This window comes from Notothenia rossii (assembly GCF_949606895.1).
Source record: "Notothenia rossii genome assembly, chromosome: 11".
In the NCBI taxonomy this organism is placed as follows: domain Eukaryota; kingdom Metazoa; phylum Chordata; class Actinopteri; order Perciformes; family Nototheniidae; genus Notothenia; species Notothenia rossii.
In genome coordinates, this window is record NC_136910.1 from 52,366,289 (window position 1) to 52,388,401 (window position 22,113).

The 22,113-nt window shown below is 41.0% G+C and overlaps 2 protein-coding genes across 2 annotated transcripts; both read left to right on the forward strand.

Annotated features, from left to right (window-relative positions):
* Positions 1–891: 891 nt before the first annotated feature.
* LOC307023776 (bile salt-activated lipase-like) lies at positions 892–5,297 on the forward strand. Its single transcript, XM_079657345.1, has 11 exons — positions 892–1,040; positions 1,604–1,751; positions 1,883–2,002; positions 2,085–2,282; positions 2,407–2,537; positions 2,854–2,961; positions 3,606–3,720; positions 3,897–4,083; positions 4,167–4,370; positions 4,690–4,899; positions 5,006–5,297. Exons 1-11 carry the CDS (start codon positions 978–980, stop codon positions 5,196–5,198), a joined length of 1,677 nt encoding a protein of 558 aa, XP_079513471.1. The 5' UTR covers positions 892–977; the 3' UTR covers positions 5,199–5,297.
* Positions 5,298–5,562: 265 nt separating this feature from the next.
* Positions 5,563–19,989, forward strand: LOC307023780 (cholesterol 7-desaturase nvd). The gene is made up of 7 exons (XM_079657350.1): positions 5,563–7,344; positions 11,595–11,783; positions 12,225–12,403; positions 12,936–13,061; positions 13,283–13,402; positions 14,363–14,539; positions 17,854–19,989. The coding sequence occupies exons 1-7, from the start codon at positions 6,957–6,959 to the stop codon at positions 18,013–18,015; spliced, it is 1,341 nt and encodes a 446-aa protein (XP_079513476.1). The 5' UTR covers positions 5,563–6,956; the 3' UTR covers positions 18,016–19,989.
* Positions 19,990–22,113: the final 2,124 nt, after the last annotated feature.

Here is a 22,113-nt window from a genome sequence, read left to right on the forward strand (position 1 = left end):
TAAGTCAAGACTGCTCCTGTTTGATTAACTTTGGTGACATGGCTAAAGCTAGATAAAATAGCTAACACACTGTATTAGCCACTGTCCTAGCAGCTGTCGAGCAACATTCAGTTTGTTATTTTGTCCTGTTCCACATAATTTCATTCATGGAAGAGACATTTTAGTTGGACTAAAGATTGGGCAAAATAAGTGAGTTGAAACAGTAAGCGAACATAGTAATTTAATCATTTTGAAAGCTAGAATAGCAAGGCCACTAGCTTTCTGCTAGGCCAGCCTACTGCTAAAATGTATCTATTCAGGAAATAGGTAAAGCTAAGATTTAATTTGAGTGAACCTTTTCTCAGCAGAGGAGTTTAAGGCCTTGGTATTAGTCAATATCATATTTTGTATTTGTCCTATACAGATTAGCATAGCTGCCTACAGTTAATGTGTCTTCATTCTTCATTAGGCTTAAACATAATATAAAATCTCTTATCTTGCATTTTGTGTTACACCAACAATATCTGTTGGCAAATAAGGGTTTGTATGCAACTGTCTCTGAATCTCTACAATGAGTAGAATATTAAAGTTCAAAAACATTTTCCACTAACATCTGCGCCTCAGATGTGTGGGGTTATTTTTATGGTAGGCTAATATCTATCCTCAAACCATGTGATATTTGCTCGTCTGAGAATCAGTCCACCTGTTGTCTACAGAAGCAGTTTCCTACTTCAGTGTTGAACCTGATATTTGTGGTTATTATCTTTATGTTTTGCTGATTACTTTTATCATAGTGAAAAGATGGTGGAACAAAGACTACTAAATAATTTTCTACAGCTCAAACTTATGGCAAATATTCAGACTCTGAAATCTGTCCAATATAAGTAAGTGTTGAAAAGCTTATATAACAAAAGTAAACAGCTTTATTTATCATTCTCTTGCAGGGAGTGTCTTGTGTACTGTATATAAGCGCACGGTGAGGCATTTGCTGGTCAGCCATGGAGAAACTGAAGATTCTGCTTGCTGCTGTCTTATTTCTGGGGACGGCCTCAGCTGCCTCTGTAAGTCTATTTCAATTTGAATTACAATCATCCTTGATTTGCATAGTGTCATTAATCTACCCTGTGATTTAAAAGATAAATCACTAATTTTGCGTGGAAACATTTAAATTTGTGCTGATTGAAATGCTATCCGCCATCACTTTTAATGAGTTCACCAAATCTTCTATCAACTTTACATAATTGCATAAGTTCAGCATAATCACATCTGCTTCAATTAAAAACATATCAGATGAATGCAATTTCTCAAAATAACATATATATCTACAAAATATAAAGAGTTTTTTTCTTCTTCTCAAAACACTGTAAAATGCTTTAAGGGGAAAGAAGGTTAAGAGATAGGAACAAATGTTTTCAAATATGTCTAACCATTTTACAAAATGTTTTCAGTATTATTCACTAGCCATTTATTGTCTCTTTGTAGTAATTTTGTGTCTGTTGGTGGCCATTTTGTCTCTTTTGTGTTATTTTTTGTCTCTGTATAGTCATTTTGTGTCTCTTTGTGGCTTGTTCAGTAAACCAACAATGTCATTTAAGGTGAAAGCTCTTGTGTTTCGTGTCTCTAGCTTGGCGTGGTACAAACGGAAGGTGGCAGTGTTCAAGGAAGAAATATCCCCCTTAGTTTTTTCCGCTCTGTGGAAGTTTTCAAAGGAATTCCCTTCGCTGCCAAGCCTGGAACATTTGAGAAACCCCAACCTCACCCTGGCTGGGATGGTGCGTTCAAACTCCATCTGAGCAAACTTTTAAAAATTATTATCTGTAAATAGCATAAACAGAGGCTAAGAAATCCCACTTAAATTCTCCTTTAATTACTGTAAAAAAACTAATATTGTTTCCATCCACAGGCGTCCTTAAGGCAACTAAGTTTGCCCAGAGATGTCTCCAGATCAGCATTCTCCAGACTTCAAGTTTTGGTTCTGAAGACTGCCTTTACCTCAACATCTGGGTTCCTCACGGCCGACAAGGTAGCATTTTTATTCTTTGATTTCTGAAATAATTGAAACAGTTGTGCTTGTAAAATGAAATAGCTTTTTCTTTCTCCAAAAGTGTCATCAGATCTCCCCGTCATGATTTGGATCTATGGAGGAGGCTTCTTGGCTGGTGGTTCAATGGGGGCAAACTTTCTCAACAACTATCTCTACAGCGGTCAGGAAATTGCAGACAAAGGCGGTGTCATCGTGGTGTCCGTGGGATACCGTGTGGGAACCCTGGGCTTCCTCAGTACTGGAGACTCTCGCTTACCTGGTGGGATAATTTCTTTATATTCAGTAACTGCTGTAAAGTAGCTGGTCATCCTGGATGCCTGTCTGCCAGCAGACCTGTTGGCTTTATTGGAATGATTTTGACTCAAAGTGTCTCATCACTACAGGAAACTACGGTCTGTGGGACCAGCATGCTGCCATTGCATGGGTGAGCAGGAACATCCGCTCTTTTGGAGGAGACCCTAGTAACATCACCATCTTTGGAGAGTCAGCAGGTGGAGCTAGTGTCAGCTTCCAGGTGAGATGCTTAATAGGAACAATGAAGGGCTTGCCATGTTTCAGAATCAGAATCAGAATCACTTACAATTCAAAAGAAAGTTCACCAAAAATAAATGGAAATATTGGCCTCAGAGATGTCTGCCCTTCTCTACAGTGTAATGGAAGTAGTATTGAGTACTTTTCAACACTCCCACTACTTGTACTATGTCACAAGTGTCAAGCACGACCTAAAAGTGTTTTTTTCATCAATTCTCCATTACTGAATCCAGGCAAATTGGCCAGCAAACATAACTACAAGTAATAATTTTATATTCTATGTTTGTATTCCTTCACAGACGCTCTCCCCCCACAACAAAGGGCTGTTCAAGAGAGCCATCTCCCAGAGCGGTGTTGCGTTCTGCCCCTGGGCTATGAACAAGAACCCACTCAAGACCGCAGAGGAGGTGTGTTTTTAGGTTTGAATTTTATGTCAGACCATGAAAAAGTAAAAAAATATATATTTATAAATTGTATTAATAATTTATATTTATTAAGTGATTTAAATACAACTGAATGTCCCCTCTTGGGAACAATATAATCTTATCTCATCTTACATGTTTTTTCTTGGAAGATCATAGAGATACAGACAAATTAAATCATTTTTTACTTCCAAAACTAGACATTTAATAACCCAAATGTTGCTGTTCACCCCACGTGGAAGTTCTTTTGAAACGTGTATTAAAATTAAATCACGGTCAAATATGTTCATTTTGTTGTAGTTGTAGCCCCCTTGCCAGCGATTCTCTCTCTCTAGTTTAGCATACTCAGCCCGACTCAGCATGGTTGTTGGCCCGGAAAGAACCTCGATTTTATGGGGCCAGAAAGACTGTGAAATAGTACCCGCTTGCCGGTACTTCGCCAAGTGGAAACGCGACCAAAAACGGGCCGGGCGGGATACACGCTGTAGTGGAAATGCGCCATAAGACACCTGATTAGCCAGTGATTTGGGAAAAACTATTACTTGTGTCCACTCGAGGCACCACACTCATCACAAAATAAATTGTCCTTGCGGTTGCTTCAAATCTCCTCTTTACAACCATGTGCACAGGTTGCTGAGAAGGTCGGCTGCCCCATGGATGACTCGCTGGTGTCCTGTCTCAAATATGTTGATGCTGCAACTCTCGTCATGGCTGCCCCCCGCCTCAAACTGGGCTCCCCTGATTGTACGCCTTATCTTCTGTCCGACGTACTGCTTCATCTAGAATATAACAAGAAATGGAAATTGACAACTTATGACGTGCAATATATCTTAGCACTTTAGGTATAATTGTTCTGCTGTAGTTTGCCGTAATTTGCCTCCTATGTCTTTGATCAGAATGTTTTTATCACTTTCTCTCAGCTCCCGGTGTGCTAAACATGGTTCTGGCTCCTGTTGTTGATGGAGACTTCCTCCCCGATCAGCCTGAAAACTTGTTGCACAACACTGCTGACATCGATTACCTCTCAGGGGTTAATAACATGGATGGACACCTGTTCACCTCCAAGGACATTTCCTCCATTGGGGACAAGAATCAAGAGACTTCTGTGTAAGGCTGATGATTTGTTTTTCTGTTTTGTCGGCCCTCAGAGTTTTTTCACTAACAGAGCTCTCTACCTTATTCCACTGCAGAGAAGATGTGAAGAAGCTCCTTGGTGCTTATACCAAAGAGACAGGGCAAGCTGGTGTTGAGGTTGCCTTTACTGAATATTCATCCAACTGGGGATCAACACCCACCCAGACCAACATTAAGAAAGCTGGTGTAGACATTGGGACTGACTTCCTCTTCCTGGTTCCTGCACAGACTGCCATCTACCTGCATGCAGCTCACGCCAGGTAAGACCAACTGCTTCATCCCCTAACCCTAACCTTAACCCTAACCCTAAGTGTTTCTTCTAATAGTACTTTAGACCTTCATTGGACAACTTCCGCTATACCTAAACACAATTTCTTGAAGCGCAAGATTGCTGCTTTTATTCAGATCTTGCTGTTCTCCTTAACTGTTTGTTCTTATATCTATGAGTTGACGCACTATAAGTTGTAAGCGTTCTGTTATGTCTTTGGAAGTTGAGAGCAAATTTGCAAATGGCATTGTCATATGTTTTGGACAACAGTAATGTATGACAGATACAACACACTGTGATGTCATTTTCAGGTCTGCACGTACCTTCTCCTACCTGCTGTCCGAGCCCAGTTTATTGGCCGGACCGGGCAAACTCTACAATGACTGGGTTGGGGCCGACCATATGGATGACCTGCAGTACGTGTTTGGAAAACCCTTCACCACACCTAAGGCTTATGGGGACCGGCACAGAGACCTGTCTGGCTACATTATCGCCTACTGGACTAACTTCGCCAGAACTGGGTAAATGCACATGCAACACAAATTTGAACAGCTTGAGGATTATCTTGCTATGAAATGTTTCATCATGAGTGTTGCTTTTGCGACTTTTTTCTTTTTTTTTAAACAGAAACCCTAACAAAGGAAACATGCAGGTTCCTGTGAACTGGCCTGAGTTCACCAGCACTGGACACCAGTTCCTGGACATCCATGCTAAGATGAATGAGAGCTCTGTTGGACAGGAAATGAGGCTACGTTTTGTTCGCCTTTGGACCAGCACCCTTCAAAACCTCCAATCACGTGGTGTCACAGATGCTCAGTGATACATTTGCATTCACTGCATTTAAAATGTACCAATTATACAATAAATATAATGAGTGGTAAATAAACTAGTCAGGAGCTTATTAAACGTTTCAACTTGACTGCCTTTTAAACATACTTTGATCATCAGCCATCAATTTTGTCATCCTATAAATACTGCCTGTTGTTCAATGCGACTAAAAATTAACTTTAGTCTATACTGTACATTGCCAATCACAGACAAGGAACACAACAAAACCATGAGAGCAGCGAAGGGCTTAAGATGCTGATTAAAAACAGGTGAGGAGATGGTAAAAAAAGGAGGAAAACACAGCAAACTCCAAAAACTCCACAACCTAGTCCACTTTATTTGTCACAATGTTTGAGCAGACAGTGCTCCACATGAGAGTGATTACAAGGCCTTCCCCAAATCTGACAGGGAGATTAATATCATATTTTGTTTAAATTGTAACCTGTAGTGGTTGCTCCTCAGTCTTCTGTAACCTTGAACAATTAAAACAAGAGATAAAAATTGGAGCAGCTAGGCCCAATAAAACATTGATGACGCACTACAGACCTATTTATCAACTCTACAAGATGATTAATGGTTTAAAAACAGTATATGAATGTGCCTTAGAAATCACAATAATGTCCTGTTGTTTTTCTCTTTAGCTGTGCTCACTCCCATGTGGGGCAGATGCTCTTCCCTGCAGGAAGATATCTGTACAACACCTGCAGCAGTTAACCACACTGATGACTTCCAGTAGCGTTTAGAAAGCCTTTTAAATCATTGCAGGATTTATTACTGTCCCAACAACTGCAGCACCCAGTAGAATTCTACAAACCACACCAATCAACATCACCTAATCAGTAAATCAGACTCTTTTAAACCCTAGCTAAACAGATAATAAGAAGCCTCGTTTTATATGGCATTTTTCTTGGTTATGTCCAATGCCTATCAACCCGCACATAGGCTTGTGAAGCAACTTTTACATAAGAGTGCAGTTAAGAGCATTACCGATTACAGCCAAGAGGGCGCATGCAGCTCAGGAGTCAGGCTTTGTCACATTACAGGTTAATTATACAGACTGACCAAAATAGCTAAGAACACATTCAACTTATGAAATATATAAATAATAAAAAGCACTTGAATTAAAAAAGATAAAGCATACAACTTATGATTAGTAATACCAATTAACATGATTATAAGCATACTACAACATTGCCCTATACACCTTATTTACACTTGAATAACAATGACATTACACTCGAAAGTATGTGAACACCCATGGCTGGTTTTTTATGGTTTGACATCTCAAGAATACAGGATCGTCTTCCTATCTTATAATGTAAATATCCAGATAGAACAAATAGTGTTGAGGTGACAATAACTTTTTAATGTGAATATTTGTGTTACATGAGGCCCATTCAGAACATTAAATTCATGGTATCAATGTTACTCTCATGGTTTGACAGGGAAAGTATGATCACTTATGCAGCCTGAAAGTATGTGTATGTGTAACAAGTGAAAGTAAAAAAAGAAAGGCCACAGGATCAGACAGTCTCAGTGCTTTTATTTTGAAAACTTTAGCAACCCAACTGATCTGGTCATCGGTAATCTAATTAGCAAGTCTAAATCCAGTCAGGCTGATAGCAGCAGAGACAAAAGAGGGGGCGGAAAAATCAAAATTAAACTCAATGCCAACACTAGGTGTGGCTTTCTGTCAGATTAAACAAACTGACAGAGATATACTAGCAGAGACAGTACCTGCAGTAAGAGCATGTCCCCAGGGAAGTTGTCAGTTATTTTTGGGCTTGGAGTAGCTGCGGGGTTTATCATAAAAATTGGAGACCCGCTGGACTCCTGGTACCCGGTATGGCGGGAAACAGGGCTGCTCGCACGGGCTGTGGTGTGCCTCATCGCCGGGGGTTCCCTCTTCACCCTCGGCTGGCTGCACGGGTTCCTCTTCGGTCCCCTGGAGCTGCTGAGGGGGCCGGACGATGTGGGATACATAGTCGAGAACGGTCGCTCGAAAGCCCAGGCTGCAAACGAGGTCCGCCGCAGGAGGAGAACCGGAGACCTGCCCCCGGTGTATCCGAACGGCTGGTACCGGGTGCTGGACTCACGTATGCTGCGGAGGGGAGAGGTCAGGAGTGTCACGGTGCTAGGTAGGCTGGAAGAATTACTTGCAGGTTACATAATAAATAGGCCACTTAAGAGTAGTGTAAACAAGGTTGGCCATAACCATGACGCTTCATTTGGTTACTTTCATTAAGCAATTTCTACGTTTGAACATGCAAGTTAGACTTATATCTTATCTAATATTTTTCTAATTGAATAGCTTTTTTGCAACAGAAGTCTGAGATCAAGTCAAGTTCAAAATGATTGAATCCTTTTGAGAGGGAATTTGAAATATCTCTTTGTATCATTCCATAAATCTGATAAGAAAAACAACACAAATCTTGCCATATTTGTAGTTATTAATATTACAATATAAGCCTACAAAGTAAAGATATAATAATAAATCAGGCTACATATCATATAGGAACAAACTCTTCTGTTAACATCTTTAGAAAGTGTGTAAGTGACTGATACACAAGTTATGAAAAGCTAGATTGCTCAAACTCTGAAAAAATACCTGCTTCCGTATTATTATAGTGTGTGATGCTTTTAAATTACATGTAGATGCAATAAAAATATGACCACAAGTGGCTAACCATCATCGAACACAATTGACTAGAATTAAGAGGTTCTCCTATAGCACCAACATTTTGGACTAAGGGATCAAGTAAGATGAGATAGATACACGTCTGGGCTCAGCAGTGGGGCAGGTTATGAATATGCTGACACTGCCCCCTTTTTACATGAGGCATCAGAGATGTGAGATGCAGACGAGTGTGTTTACCCGGTGTGAACCCAGAGAGGAAATCACTTCACAACAGTGACATTTTGACACTGCATTTAACCCATAGTTGCGGAAAGATTAGACTAAAAAGCGCCCTTATGATTATTTTACTTCAATTCTTATTTTTTAATGATTATGATTCATTACCTCAAGTAAATTGTAAGAGTAGCAATTGTCAATACAGAAAATGCAGCTTTTCTTACTTTAAAGTTTAAAGTTCTTAAAACTTTATTGCATTTCTACCACTCAGATATTTATTCGTCTGTTCACCTGGTTTCTGTTGTCAAATAGCTTTGTATTGCGCCAAGTTGCCAGGATATGCATGGAGAGAAGCTCATATTACACAGTTTTTTAGATTTTAAAGTATACATTCAGAACACAATGGCTTACCATCTTTGTTTGTGTAGTTAAGCGATCAGGTTCCAAGTGTCGTTGAAATGGGAGTGTTTATTAAATCATTTCGTAATGGAAGCAAGGTGACATCTTACAATTATTTTTGTATTATAAATCAATCTGCTAATTCCTGAATAATGTGTTTCTGTACTCATGTTTTCACATATAGGCCACAAAACAACTTGTGTTTTGCTGATGAAATGCTTTACTGTGGAGCTGCTGCAGTATCATTAGCATTTCAGTAACACAATAATGCCTTTTTTCAGAGAATGTAGCCACAGATCGTAATACTGCAAATATTTGAATACTATCAGTAAGCCATTGATTCAATCACTATTGTTTTACCTCATTAATTAGAGAAAACCCATGTTCAGACAAGCATTGAGTGCTTTAAATATTATCTGATTTGCTTAGATTTGGTTTCACTCTAAAACAAGTATTTTTCTACTTTTGGCTGTCTGCTTGGCAACTGTTCTCTTTGCTGTAATAACAGTAGATCCATTGTATCCAGCTGGACCTGATGGTCTTAATTCAGCCTTACCTGCCCAACAGTGACTGAGTGACATGTTAAGTTTTCTTTTAGGACAAGATATTTTTTCTGATGTATTACTTTTTCCGATAGCCTTTTATTTTTTCAGTTTTTCTGACATTTGGGACGTTTTAGAAAAATGTGTCTTCTTTATATTTACTGTAGCTATAGATCTCTTTCCTTAGCAACGCCTACATCAAGAGGGGGAGGCTGAAAGGGTGAATGGGATGGGTTGGAGGGGGTTTTGGGTGTGAAGGATAGAGGACGTGGGGATGGAGACTCCTTCTTTTTATCCTGTTGAATTCTCTCTAAACCTTCCTTAGGTTGGGTTCCTGTTCGATTCCTCTTGTCGCTTGGTTTCCATCAGAAACAGATTTCTGACCCAGATGTAACATATAAAAACTCCTATACCTTCTTGATATGCATAAACTCTGTTCCAAGTAAATTTGTTTCCAACAACGATACCTATGTGATTTATTTTAGAATATTTTCATTGAAGCACCTTATTTGTGCTTCCCGTTTTAGATAAGTTATTCCTGTGTTGCTATGCGGTGGGACTGTTTGATCTCTTCAGAGAGTTTCTTTGCGTTTGAATTCAAAACGGTTTCAAAGAGGGTGTGGAGCTTTCATGCTTCTGTCAAATCACCCACCATAAATAAACAAACAGTATATGAAAGGTTTCCTACCCGAGAAACATATCCACTAGTGAAAAGAGACACCTGCTCTTGCAAAGTGGATTAGCATACAGCTTCGCTTAAAATAATCGTATATGTTATCTAATAATCAAACTGAGAAAAAGTAGCACATCCCCACATTTGAGAAGCTGTTACCAGAGAATTCACTTTTCGTTGACCACCGACACAAAAGATGAATAGACCCAATCATTTAAAGCTGCTGTCAACTTTGTTTCTGATGATGTTTTAATGTGCAGTGGTTATGCTCAGTATCATGACGATTAATCTTCTGACGCAAGAATGAATTGTCATGCTTTTGAAAAAGAGAATATACATTTCAATAGATTTAGGATTTAAAAGAACACAAACAAATGTCAAATATGTAACATTTTGACATGTGAAAACTTTAATATTGATGCACATTTTAAGGATCTTGATCATTTTTTGACTTGTTGGCTTCTCTTTATATCAGATTTTCAGCAAACACTAGTGTAACACACCGGTTTTTAAAGCTCCTGCACACTAGATCTGTGATGGGGATCAACTGTTACCAAGGTGGTGGAGATAATGGACTCCTATAAAACAGTAATTACACAGTACAGGCTCTGTATTAGACAACCTCTTAGTAAATAATTGTACATGCTCTGGTCCCCTTCAACCCACCTTGTCCCTTTCAGTACCCCCCCTCCAATTTACTGTTCCATAATCATTTGTACAGGATCCAAAATTAGCTGCCCCAGGATCTGCATCCTGCTGTGAATGACTGCAGCACCTTGCTCTTAACCTTTCTGTGCAGTCATCCATTTGCATCATGTATTAAATTCCGCTTATTTTGCCCTTTGCTGCTCCGATACATTGCGCTGTGGTTCAGTTCTGCCAGTGGGTTACTCTTGACTAAACTGACTCGGCCTGAGCTAATTCTGGGAGAAATCTGAAGACTGTAGGTCAGCCAAAGGTCAAGGCAAAAACAGGAGACACAAGAGGAAGAGATCGTAACGCGCTGTGTTAATGTGCACAGATTCATCTGAGCACGCACCGTGCTAAATCCATCCTTGTAGACAAATTTGACGTAACATTTAGCTAACAGTTGAATGAGGGTGGCAATAGGCAAAATAAGCATTTGAAGTGACCTAAATTAATTATGTTTAAAGCTACTATGTATTGAATTTGAAAATTAATGCACACCTAGCCCAACCAACACAATAGTTGCATTTGCTACAGACAGAACAAAAGCCATTTTAATAATTACACACATTTTTCAATTCTGCTCGGGGGTTTTCATTATTGATGAAGCCATTTTTTAAATTGCCAACAAGGCACACATAATTAAAAAAATCGAATCACTGCAACACTTAATTCAGAATTGGGCTGTGCTCTATATATTTCTAAATAAAATGTATTCGGGACCAGTTCGCTTGTGACAGCCAATTCTATCATTTTAAAACAGCAGTCGCTGTGTGCTTCTGAGGTTTGCCTCCACACAGTGACAAAGCAAGTCTACACTATCTCTGTTTGCCAGTCGCTTCTAAAAGAACAGGCTCAATAAAAATAATTAGAGTAACCTTATTATAAGAGTCTTTACATATATTGCCTCTAATTAACCTCCTCTCATTAATTTGCCCAAGAAGTTATCTTTTATATAGCCTCATCCATACTATACGTCTTTAAAATAATTTATACTTAACTTCATACCATCGTAGGGTTGGGCAATATGTTTTATATATTTTTGCATATGTCCAATATATTAGCAAACCATTAAATTAGCTAAATAAAATGACAAAAATCGCCCAAAAATCAACAATCGTAAAAATATTTGCACAATCCTATATCCTACATTTTATAATATTACCATTGAATTCTAATGAGTGGCAGCTCATTCATTTAAATGTGTGTACCTAACCCCATGAATGACTGTAGGTGAGCAGGTAGCAGTGTTTCGGGGCCAGGATGGCGAGGCCTACGTTGTCGATGCCTACTGCCCTCACCTGGGGGCCAACCTGGCTGTGGGGGGGCAGGTGGTGGGGAACTGCATCGAGTGCCCGTTTCATGGATGGCAGTTTCGGGGAACGGATGGCAAGTGTGTGAAAATCCCCTACGCAGAAAAAGGTAGGAATTATTTATCATACAAGAAACATGTTTCGTGTATAATTAAAAATGACTTGCAATGTCTCAGTTCTATGGGGCCTTAATTGGTTCTATTTTAGCTTTCATTGTCTTAAAATAAAATGCATTTCATTTAACCATGCATTACTGTTTCTAGAGAGAATAATAGTTAAAGGCCTTGCGATTGGGTAGTGCTACATGTCCTGAGGGGGGTGCTATAGGACATCCTGAGACAGACGTCTTACAGTATGTCTAACCCTTACATTTTGGTCTGTGTGCTGGGTGTAAAATCTAAGAAATTGGGCCTACAGTTAGTGCCAGCAGAAAGGTTGAGGGACCCAAAAAAATATCTAGATTCATATGGGTATTTTTGCATTTAATTTACAGATTTAGAGATCACATGTTGATTAAAGAGACTGTATTTGGCTTTGGTTTGTCGTTCAGTGCCAGAATTTGCCAAGGTGCGCATCTGGCCCAGCTGTGAGCTCAACGGGCAGGTTCTGGTTTGGTTTCACTGCGACGGAGAAGATCCTCAGTGGCTGGTCCCAGAGCAGCAGGAAATCACAACGGGCGAGTGGGTGTACCGGGGGAGAACTGAACACTTCATCAACGCTCACATACAAGTAGGTGCATATGTGGGTGGATGTGTTGTTACTTACATGAATAGGATTTAGAGTATTTTAAATAGAAACTAATTTATTAGGTGTTTTTCTTTCACCTTGGTGTCTCAACTGTTTACTTGACGATTCTACCTTTTTGTTTTTGTTGATTTGATTAGATTTATTTCGAATGTGTAAAACAATAATACAAAAATGTAACATGAGAATTATTATCATATACAAAATTAAGCAGTGTCAAATTGATATACAAAAATATTACTTATTGTAAGTTATGTATAAACAAATAATCTATTTACGGTAATTACACATCCGAAAAGGGGTGGGAAGAAGTTTACACTTATTTAATCCCACTCCTTCTCCCAAAAACGAAATTATTACAAATATATATTTTATAATATAAATAATAAATAACATATAATGACATATTTGACATATAAATGAAATATAAAATTCCCATGGCAGAGAAGGGGCTTTTCTTCTGTTAACAAACTTTCAAAAATGTTCACAAGAATGGTTCATGGTTTTCCAACTGTAGGAGATTCCTGAAAATGCAGCAGACATCGCTCACCTCGGTCACCTTCACACGCCGGCCATTGTCAGCGGAGTAGATCTGCGATGCACCAACAGCAAAACCTGGGCATTCCTGCGGCATGACTGGAAGGTAAGGATCTCACACCTTTAACAATCTTCAACGTTTTAAGGATGCCACATCACTTCTACACATTCAAAAGTGTTCGACACACTCTTCAATCGTGTTGATGCTTCTCAGACTGTACAGAATACATTTATTTTTGGAGGATGAAGTACTTCTGAGTAGTGTATTCCTGTGTTTAAATGCCATTGTGTTTACTTTGGCTACATGTATGTGTGTGTTTATTCAAGGTTCAATGGGAGCCAGAGGCAGAGCCCAACAAGCATTGTTCTCAGATGTTGGTGAAACATGCTCTTACTGTCTTTGGAAGCACCTGGCATCTGCTGGATGTCTGTGTTTTGGCCAGACAGGTACAGTACAAACATTTTAATTCTACTGACAGCATAATCATTAAACCTCTCAGCGATTTGATTAAAATTCAAATTGATTCCACCCACATTGATTATGTTTCAGATAAAAACATCTACTGAACTGCACCTCAACTCAAGAAAACTAAACTGAGATTCCTTAAATGGCTTTTAAATATAGATGAAGAGTTCAAATGAACATGGTTTCTGGCTTTTGTGAAGTATTTGCAACCTTTAAGTGTTCGTGAAAAGAGCCCAAAGGACCTGAACAGTGCGTGTTATAACAAAATGTAAAACATCAGTGGCCTGAATACCAAATAAGTACTCAGGGCGTCAGCGGGGTCTTAAAAAGTATTAAAAGCTGATAAATCAATTTAGCGAAAATGAAGGCTATTAAAAAGTATTAAACGGCATTTCCCAAGGTATTACGTTTTGTAGCTTGTTTCCAATAAGTATATAAATTGTCCAAAGAGGTTATATTCTACAGTCTGCCTGAATGTAATCATTGCGTAGGTGTGTAGTGTGATTCTGTGTAGTTTATTTATGGCATCCCGTTGGGTTTGACGTCATCTGAACAGGACATCACACGCTCACTGCTTGATAGTGCACGAAGGTCCGTTTATGCCGGTTGCTAAACAACATCGTTATGGGGAAATGCAAGTTTGCGTCCAAATGGTTGGAAGATAAGGAGGAAGGACAATCAACACTGTATATAGTCAATGTGAGGTAAAGTGTGTCGCCAAGGTAACCGGTTAAAACTCCAAGTGGCGATGAGGTCTTAAAATGTATGGAAAGGGTTTTAAAAAAGGTCTTAAAAGGTCTTACATTTGACTTCAGGATTCCTGCATATACCCTGGTACTGAAAATGCTTTAGCTTTGCATGTAACAATAGCAATTACTATGCAGTCTGTGCCTTTAATTGATCTTGTTTACTCAGTTGCAATGATCACACATGTGTTCCAGGTGGGTCCAGGAGTGGTGTTTCTGCTGATTGAACACAGTTTCTTGGGCCGGGGTGTTATCCTGCAGTGTGTGACTCCAGTGGAGCCTCTGTTGCAGTTTGTCACTCACACCATCTTCTACCAGTCAAATATCCCTCCTCTGGTGCCCAAATTCATCCTGAAAGCGGAGTCCATTCAGGTACAGCACACACTCACCTCTAACTATGAATGCTATATAGTCGGTAATGTGCTCTATGCTGCTATGTTATAAGAGTCTTGGAGTACACATCAAATCTAACGATATGCATGAATGATGTGCATTTAGAATATTGTTAATAAGTTTATAGTTCGGGATGTCAATAATGTGATGTGATCAGTGTGTGCTCTTGCCTCTCACTCCGCCTATGATTTAATCCTGCCTCGTCACTGCCACCAAAAGTAACACCACACATTCACAGAGAAAGGTGTAAATAGCCCTCATTAAACTCGATAATTAGCTGTGTAGTGAAGTGAAAAAACACAGTCATGGTTTTAAATGAAAGGAAAACTAATATGTTGGTGATTGTGTTTGCACCTCAAAAGACAACTGATTACATGACCTGACTTGAACATTGAACATTTAATTCTTCCTCCTACACAAAGCTGATTCAAAGCCCTCTTCAGTGGGGGAGTCATTAGCATTTTAGCACAAAGATTTTTTTTGTCTTTGCTGTTCAGCTATGCAAAATGATGTCACCTTAAAAGGGCCATATTGGGGGTTTTCCCTGTAGTGTGCTGTATGGTTTTTTCGTGCATGTAAATGGCCTGCAAAGGCTACAATCTGAAAGCTCCCTCCTTTGTTTACTTAAGGGACATAGTGACATCACTATGTAACACTTGCACTTCTATTGGCTAGCGCTCCATCACATTGTACGTGATAAGCTAAGGGGCGGGACTTCTTTAAGTGATTAACCAATCACAACATAGCAGGCCAGCTAACCAATCAGAGCGGACTGGGCTATGGTTTTAGACACAGGCAGTATGAGAAAAATAAACATAAAAAGCTATAAAAATAACATTAAAGCATAAAAACATTTCACAGTAGAGGCACAACATTCAAATATGAACCTGACAATGAGCAGAATAGGGCCCATTTCCAAATAGGTGGAGTGGATCAGTAGATGCTTTAGTTGGGTGGTTATCAGTTGATATTTGTCTATACTAATGCAATATGAGAGGAGAACAGATAAAACAATATATTTGTATTTAACAAAAAGCCATACTCAATTGTTAATTGCAAGCCACTTTAAATCATGAGAATAAATATATATATATCATGTTTTAATCTTGCAACAAATGTTGTCATGTGGTACTCACACAGCACAATTGTGGAGAACATTTCAAGAGGTGGGCTGAAATGCCAAATCCTAGCAGCTGATGGAGTAAATGTGGCGTGACATTTAATCAACAACACTTCAAACAGAAAACCCTGCTGATAAATTATAATAAATCAAATCCTGCAATGAGACAGGAAACAATTACAGATGGCTGTCTTGTCATTATGTGAAAGCGAGAGTCTGTTCTGTTTCAAATCTTCTGAAAATGTGCCACCTGCTGATTATCAAGTGCTGGGAGCCAACACCAACATGTTCCTAATGTGACGTATGAAGTTATCAAACAAACCTGTAACTACTGGTCAAACAAATTGAGTCTTGCGTTATCCTGGCAAAATGTGTTTTCTGGAGACAGCCATTGTAGCAGGAACTATCACTGAGGAGGTTTTACAGTACTAAGATGGGTGTCTATTTTTCTCTCTGTGGTTTCGTCTTTACGATGTATCTCAATTGTACAAGAAAATGTCATAAAACTTTACAGGTTGGTAGTTAAATCAAAACGTAGGTTTCGTTTAAAAATGAGTGTGGTCTGGGTAAGGTCACAAGAAGTAGTGTGGCGGCTCAATCCCCAGTTACAATTGAGTCGCCGAGAGGCTAAACTTGGCTATAAACTGTGACGCGCTTTCGAAAAAGAAAGTCCATATTGAAGCAATATAGTTTTAAGGATATTTAATAAACAAAATCAAAACATAGTAACTACGGACAAAACGGTCAACAGAAAAAATTGTGATTATATACACTGAACAAAAATATAAATGCAACACTTTTGTTTTTGCTCCCATTTTTCATGAGATGAAGTCAAAGATCTAAAACATTTTCTATATACACAAAATAACCATTTCTCTCAAATATTGTTCACAAATCTGAAAAGATCTGTGATAGTGAGCACTTCTCCTTTGCCGAGATACGTCATCACACCTCACAGGTGTGGCATATCAAGATGCTGATTAGACAGCATGATTATTGCACAGGTGTGCCTTAGGCTGGCCACAATAAAAGGCCACTCTGAAACGTGCATTTTTGCTTTATTGAGGGGGTCTGGGGGGGTCCGAAAACCAGTCAGTATCTGGTGTGAGGGTTAGGGTTAGGGTTAGGGTTAGGGTTAGGGTTAGGGTAATGTTGTGAATCGAGTGGCCTGTGTTCGTCGTCCATAACATACGCCTGCCCATACCATAACCCCACCACCACCATGGGCCACTCGATTCACAACATTACCCTAACCCTAACCCTAACCCTAACCCTACCCCTCACACCAGATACTGACTGGTTTTCGGACCCCCCCAGACCCCCCCAATAAAGCAAAACTGCACGTTTCAGAGTGGCCTTTTATTGTGGCCAGCCTAAGGCACACCTGTGCAATAATCATGCTGTCTAATCAGCATCTTGATATGCCACACCTGTGAGGTGGGATGGATTATCTCGGCAAAGGAGAAGTGCTCACTATCACAGATTCTTTCAGATTTGTGAACAATATTTGAGAGAAATGGTTATTTTGTGTATATAGAAAATGTTTTAGATCTTTGAGTTCATCTCATGAAAAATGGGAGCAAAAACTAAAGTGTTGCATTTATATTTTTGTTCAGTGTAGAAAGTGCTGGGAGTAAATACAAAAGGAGAGGATTAGGTCCATATGTGGAATTTATTATGAGCTCTGAGAAAAAAGTCAGATTTGACTACTGACTTTATTCTCATAACTCAAAAACTGTTTGTCAGATGTCAAGAAATTGTTCACATGTGGCCCCTCCTCTTCCGTAGGTGTCTAATAAAGCTCACATCAGTCACAGCAGCATTGTGAGGAGGCTAATGGCTCCTTCACCTTTCTTGCTTACATCACACCCATCTTCAAATACAATCTCCATTTGGTCTTAACTAAACACGCTTGGTTGGTGACTGCATTTTGCATGGTTACCTCTTTGACAAAATCTGTCTACACACAAACAGACAGAAATATAAACACCTTGCGAGGTACTGAAACCCCCCTTTCCTTACCTGCTACAGACACATTCTCACAAAGAGAAACACTATACAAGCGTCATGGCTGGTCCATATTCAGTCAATGTTTGTCTTTGTCACAGCTTTTTGAAATCCCTATTCACAACTCTGTCCATTGACCTTGCTCGACCTGTCTTGTTTTGTCTAGTTTGAGCGGGACGTAATGATCTGGAACAATAAGAAGTACATTTCCAAACCTCTCCTCGTGAAGGAGGACTCAGCCATCCAGAAGCACCGGCGCTGGTTCAGTCAGTTCTACAGCGAGAACAGCCCGCAGCTGCAACACCAGCGCAACACTTTGGACTTTTGACCCCCCTGAACCACAGGAGGAGAGATCAGCGAAGAAGATGTCAGGTCAGACCAGGGTTGACATTAATCAGAGGTGTCAGGGAAGGGAGGCCTGGATTTGATGTTTTAACTGTCACATGTAATAAATGAAAGGAGGATGGACCTGTTTGTGGGCTCTTCTGAAAACCTGAACCTTAAATTACCCCTTCTTTTTCTTAGTGTTACTGAAGTTGCTTATATCAATCTACAGCTTTATACACAAGTGCCTACAGCTGTCATGTCCCCTGATTGGACTGGTATGAATATAATATAATATTTAATGTAATAAGTGACTGAACCTACAAAGTAATAATAATACTGAAATCACCACAATTGCCTCGTTTATAACTGTGACGAAACCATTGGGTTGTCGGAGCAATTTTACCCTGTAAAATGTGAATTATTACCTAAACTGTGATTCTTTTACATGTTTAACTAGAAACTATATAAGTTACTTTTCAAGCTGTTTTTTTCTGAATGTTTTATATGGGTTAATATAAACCTTGAGTTTGAGTTTAGCGGAATCTGCTGTTATGTGATTGTATATGTTTGTTTCTCACTTTGGCTTCATCATGTTTGGCTGCAGGTAAAATGGCGGTTGTGTTTGTTCTTTTGTTGATACCTCAGGTTACTCAACAGTTGGCTGATAGTGATTATTTAGAAAAAGCAGTATGATGACAAATGTATGGCTTTTCCTTCGATGTCCATTCCTCATAACAATCTTTAGGATTCAGGGTCGTAAGGACCATTAATTAAACATGATTATGAGTGAACTTGAAGTTCATAGGTGTGGATTTTACTTTAAAAACAGCAAGGCTATCTGTTTCCTCCTTTCCCATCACGACAACAACCACAGGTGACCCGAGCCGGTTGAGCTAGATGCAACACAATGCTTAACAGGACTTTTTTTTTTTCAGGAATTCATTTTTATAAAATAAAAACGGGCTTTTTAAAAGTTGTAAACCAAAAAGACGAGTGGCAGCAACTCCCAGACCGGACATCACTGTATCATACTGTCAAGGGGAGAACAATGAGGCATGAACTCAATTGCACGACTCAAAACTCAGACTCAGATAGCGTTTCAAAATAAAGACTTTACTGGAATTTGCACAGTAATAAAACAAGGAAAACAAAACCACTCTTTCGAGGAAAACTATAATGCGATCTATAGCATAGGTCCGTGAAAGGTCCGTGAACAGGTCCGTGAGGTAAGCCGATACGTGGTCTTCGAGAGACAACGAACTGACAATTAACAGGAGGGAGCTAACACAATATATACACAGGTAAAGGGGACACAGTTGGAAACAATCAGGGCGGGGAAAATAATCAAGGACGCAGGAGACAGAAAAGGGGCGGGGAGCGTGGAGGCCTGAAATGAGAGGAAGAAATAATTAAGGGTATAGACATAAAGCACAAGACAAAGGGACATGACAACTCTAACATAAAGAATAAACTTTCACAATAAGTTTCTTGGACATGACAGTACCCCCCCTTCTAGGGACGGCTCCTGACGGCCCAGGCTCCTCTGAGTTGAGGCGGTCAAAATCCTCAATGAGGCTTTTGTCCACGATGAAGCGGGAAGGAATCCATTGCCGCTCCTCAGGACCATAACCCTTCCAGTCAACCAGTAACTGTCGCCCTCTACCCCTTTTCCGACTAGCCAATAGTGACTTGACCGTGTAAACCGGACCTCCATCGATCATCCGGGGGGGCGGGGGGGGTTTGACGGTGGGAACCATAGCGCTCTCCTTCAATGGTTTTAATTTCCCTACATGGAAGGTGGGATGTACCTTCATGGCCCTGGGAAGCCGTAGTCTCACTGAGACTGGGTTTATGACCTTGGTGATGGGAAAAGGACCCACAAACCGGGGAGCCAGTTTTCGGGAGAGTACGTGGAGGGGAAGGTCTCGTGTAGAGAGCCAGACTTTTTGGCCTGGCTGGTATACAGGGGCTGGTCGGCGTTTTCGGTCTGCTGCTCTTTTAACCAGTTGTGAATTCCTGCAGAGTATCTTCCTAGCCGCAGCCCACACGCGCCGACAACGCCTGACCAGAGCGTGGGCAGACGGGACCGTGACCTCCCTCTCCGTGGCTGGGAACAGTGGCGGCTGGTAGCCATAAACACAGTGAAACGGGGACAGGCCCGTGGCAGAAGTAGGGAGGATGTTGTGTGCATACTCAACCCAGGTGAGGTGCTCGCTCCAGGAGGATGGATTCTGGGACACCAGGCAGCGCAGGCAGGTCTCCAGTTCTTGATTTAGGCGCTCTGTCTGGCCGTTAGACTCCGGATGATATCCAGACGAGAGACTGACCGTGGCACCGATGAGGCTGCAGAACTCCTTCCAGAAGCGTGACACAAACTGGGGGCCCCGGTCGGAGACAATATCCTTAGGGAAACCATGAAGCCGAAACACATTCTGCATCATGACCTCCGCCGTTTCCTTAGCTGAGGGCATCTTTGGCAGAGCAATGAAATGTGTCATTTTGGAAAATCTGTCCACTACCGTGAGAACTGTGGTTTTACCTCTAGAGAGGGGCAGGCCAGTGACGAAGTCCATGGAGATCTCTGACCAGGGCCTGTTGGGAATAGGGAGTGGTTGTAATAACCCTATTCGCGACCTGGAAGAGGTCTTGTTTCGAGCGCAGATAGGGCACGCCTCCACATACTCCTTCACCCCCTTCTCCATGGATGTCCACCAGAAACGTTGTTTAACAATGAACATAGTTCTCTTGACTCCGGGGTGACAGGTGAGCAGCGAAGTGTGAGCTCAGTGGATCACCTGTGGTCGCTCGGCCTCCTGAACAAAAATCCGGTTAGGCGGGCAACCCCTTGGTGCAGGAGCTCCAGCATTGGCACGTATTACCTCCTTCTCTACTGGCCAAGTCAGTGCTCCTACCACCCGGTTCAATGGGATGATGGGTTCCGGCTCCTTGGCTGCAGGCACAGGGTCAAACAGACGGGACAGAGCGTCAGGCTTGACATTCTGAGACCCCGGCCTGTAGGAAAGAACAAAGTCAAAACGGTTGAAAAACAAGGTCCACCTAGCCTGGCGGGAGTTCAGTCTTTTGGCCTTTCTGATGTACTCCAGGTTCTTGTGATCGGTCCAGACCACAAAAGGATGCTCGGCTCCCTCCAACCAATGCCTCCACTCTTCCAACGCTAACTTCACGGCCAGCAACTCACGGTTTCCCACGTCATAATTTCTCTCTGCCGGGGAGAGCTTCCTGGACAGGAAGGCGCAGGGGTGAAGTTTGTTGTCCTTCTGTTGTTGCTGGGAGAGGACCGCTCCCACCCCCTCGTTGGAGGCATCCACTTCCACCACGAACTGGCGAGTGGGATCCGGCATGGTAAGTATGGGGGCAGTGGTGAACATCTTTTTCAGCCGAGAAAAAACCTCCTCAGCCTGAGGAGACCACACAAAAGGCACCTGAGGGGACGTGAGGACATGAAGAGGGGCTGCAATAGCGCTGAAGCTCCGCACAAAACGTCTGTAAAAATTAGCAAAGCCTAAAAACTGCTGCACTTTTTTGCGAGAGTCAGGGGTAGGCCAACAGGCTACTGCGCTAACCTTCTCTGGGTCCATCATAACCTGACCTGGGGAAATGATGAAGCCCAAAAAAGTGACTGTTTCCACATGAAATTCACACTTTTCAGCTTTGACAAACAACTTATTTTGGAGCAGTTTCTGTAGAACCAGGCGGACATGTTGTTTGTGGGTGTGAAGGTCAGGGGAGTAGATCAGAATGTCGTCCAGATAAACAAAAACGAAACGGTTCAGAAACTCCCTCAACACGTCGTTGATCATAGCCTGGAAGACTGCAGGAGCGTTTGACAATCCAAACGGCATGACCAGGTATTCATAATGTCCTGAAGGGGTGTTAAAACCCGTCTTCCATTCATCGCCCTCCCTGATCCTGACCAAATGATAGGCGTTCCGCAGGTCTAATTTGGTGAAAACCTTGGCTTCCTGAAGCTGCTCGAAAGCGGACGAGATGAGAGGGAGGGGGTACCGGTTTTTAACTGTAATGTCATTGAGAGGTGAGTAGTCGATACAGGGCCTAAGAGACCCATCCTTTTTGCCCA

What these genes read in the sequence shown, in the direction of transcription:
- LOC307023776 (XM_079657345.1), top strand. Translation starts at nt 978, where the DNA reads ATGGAGAAACTGAAGATTCTGCTTGCTGCTGTCTTATTTCTGGGGACG. An exon ending in GGTTCCTCACGGCCGACAAG is followed by an intron (nt 2,003 to 2,084) that starts GTAGCATTTTTA and finishes TTTCTCCAAAAG; the next exon opens with TGTCATCAGATCTCCCCGTC. An exon ending in ACTAACTTCGCCAGAACTGG is followed by an intron (nt 4,900 to 5,005) that starts GTAAATGCACAT and finishes TTTTTTAAACAG; the next exon opens with AAACCCTAACAAAGGAAACA.
- LOC307023780 (XM_079657350.1), top strand. Translation starts at nt 6,957, where the DNA reads ATGTCCCCAGGGAAGTTGTCAGTTATTTTTGGGCTTGGAGTAGCTGCG. An exon ending in TCATCAACGCTCACATACAA is followed by an intron (nt 12,404 to 12,935) that starts GTAGGTGCATAT and finishes TTCCAACTGTAG; the next exon opens with GAGATTCCTGAAAATGCAGC. An exon ending in TGAAAGCGGAGTCCATTCAG is followed by an intron (nt 14,540 to 17,853) that starts GTACAGCACACA and finishes TGTTTTGTCTAG; the next exon opens with TTTGAGCGGGACGTAATGAT.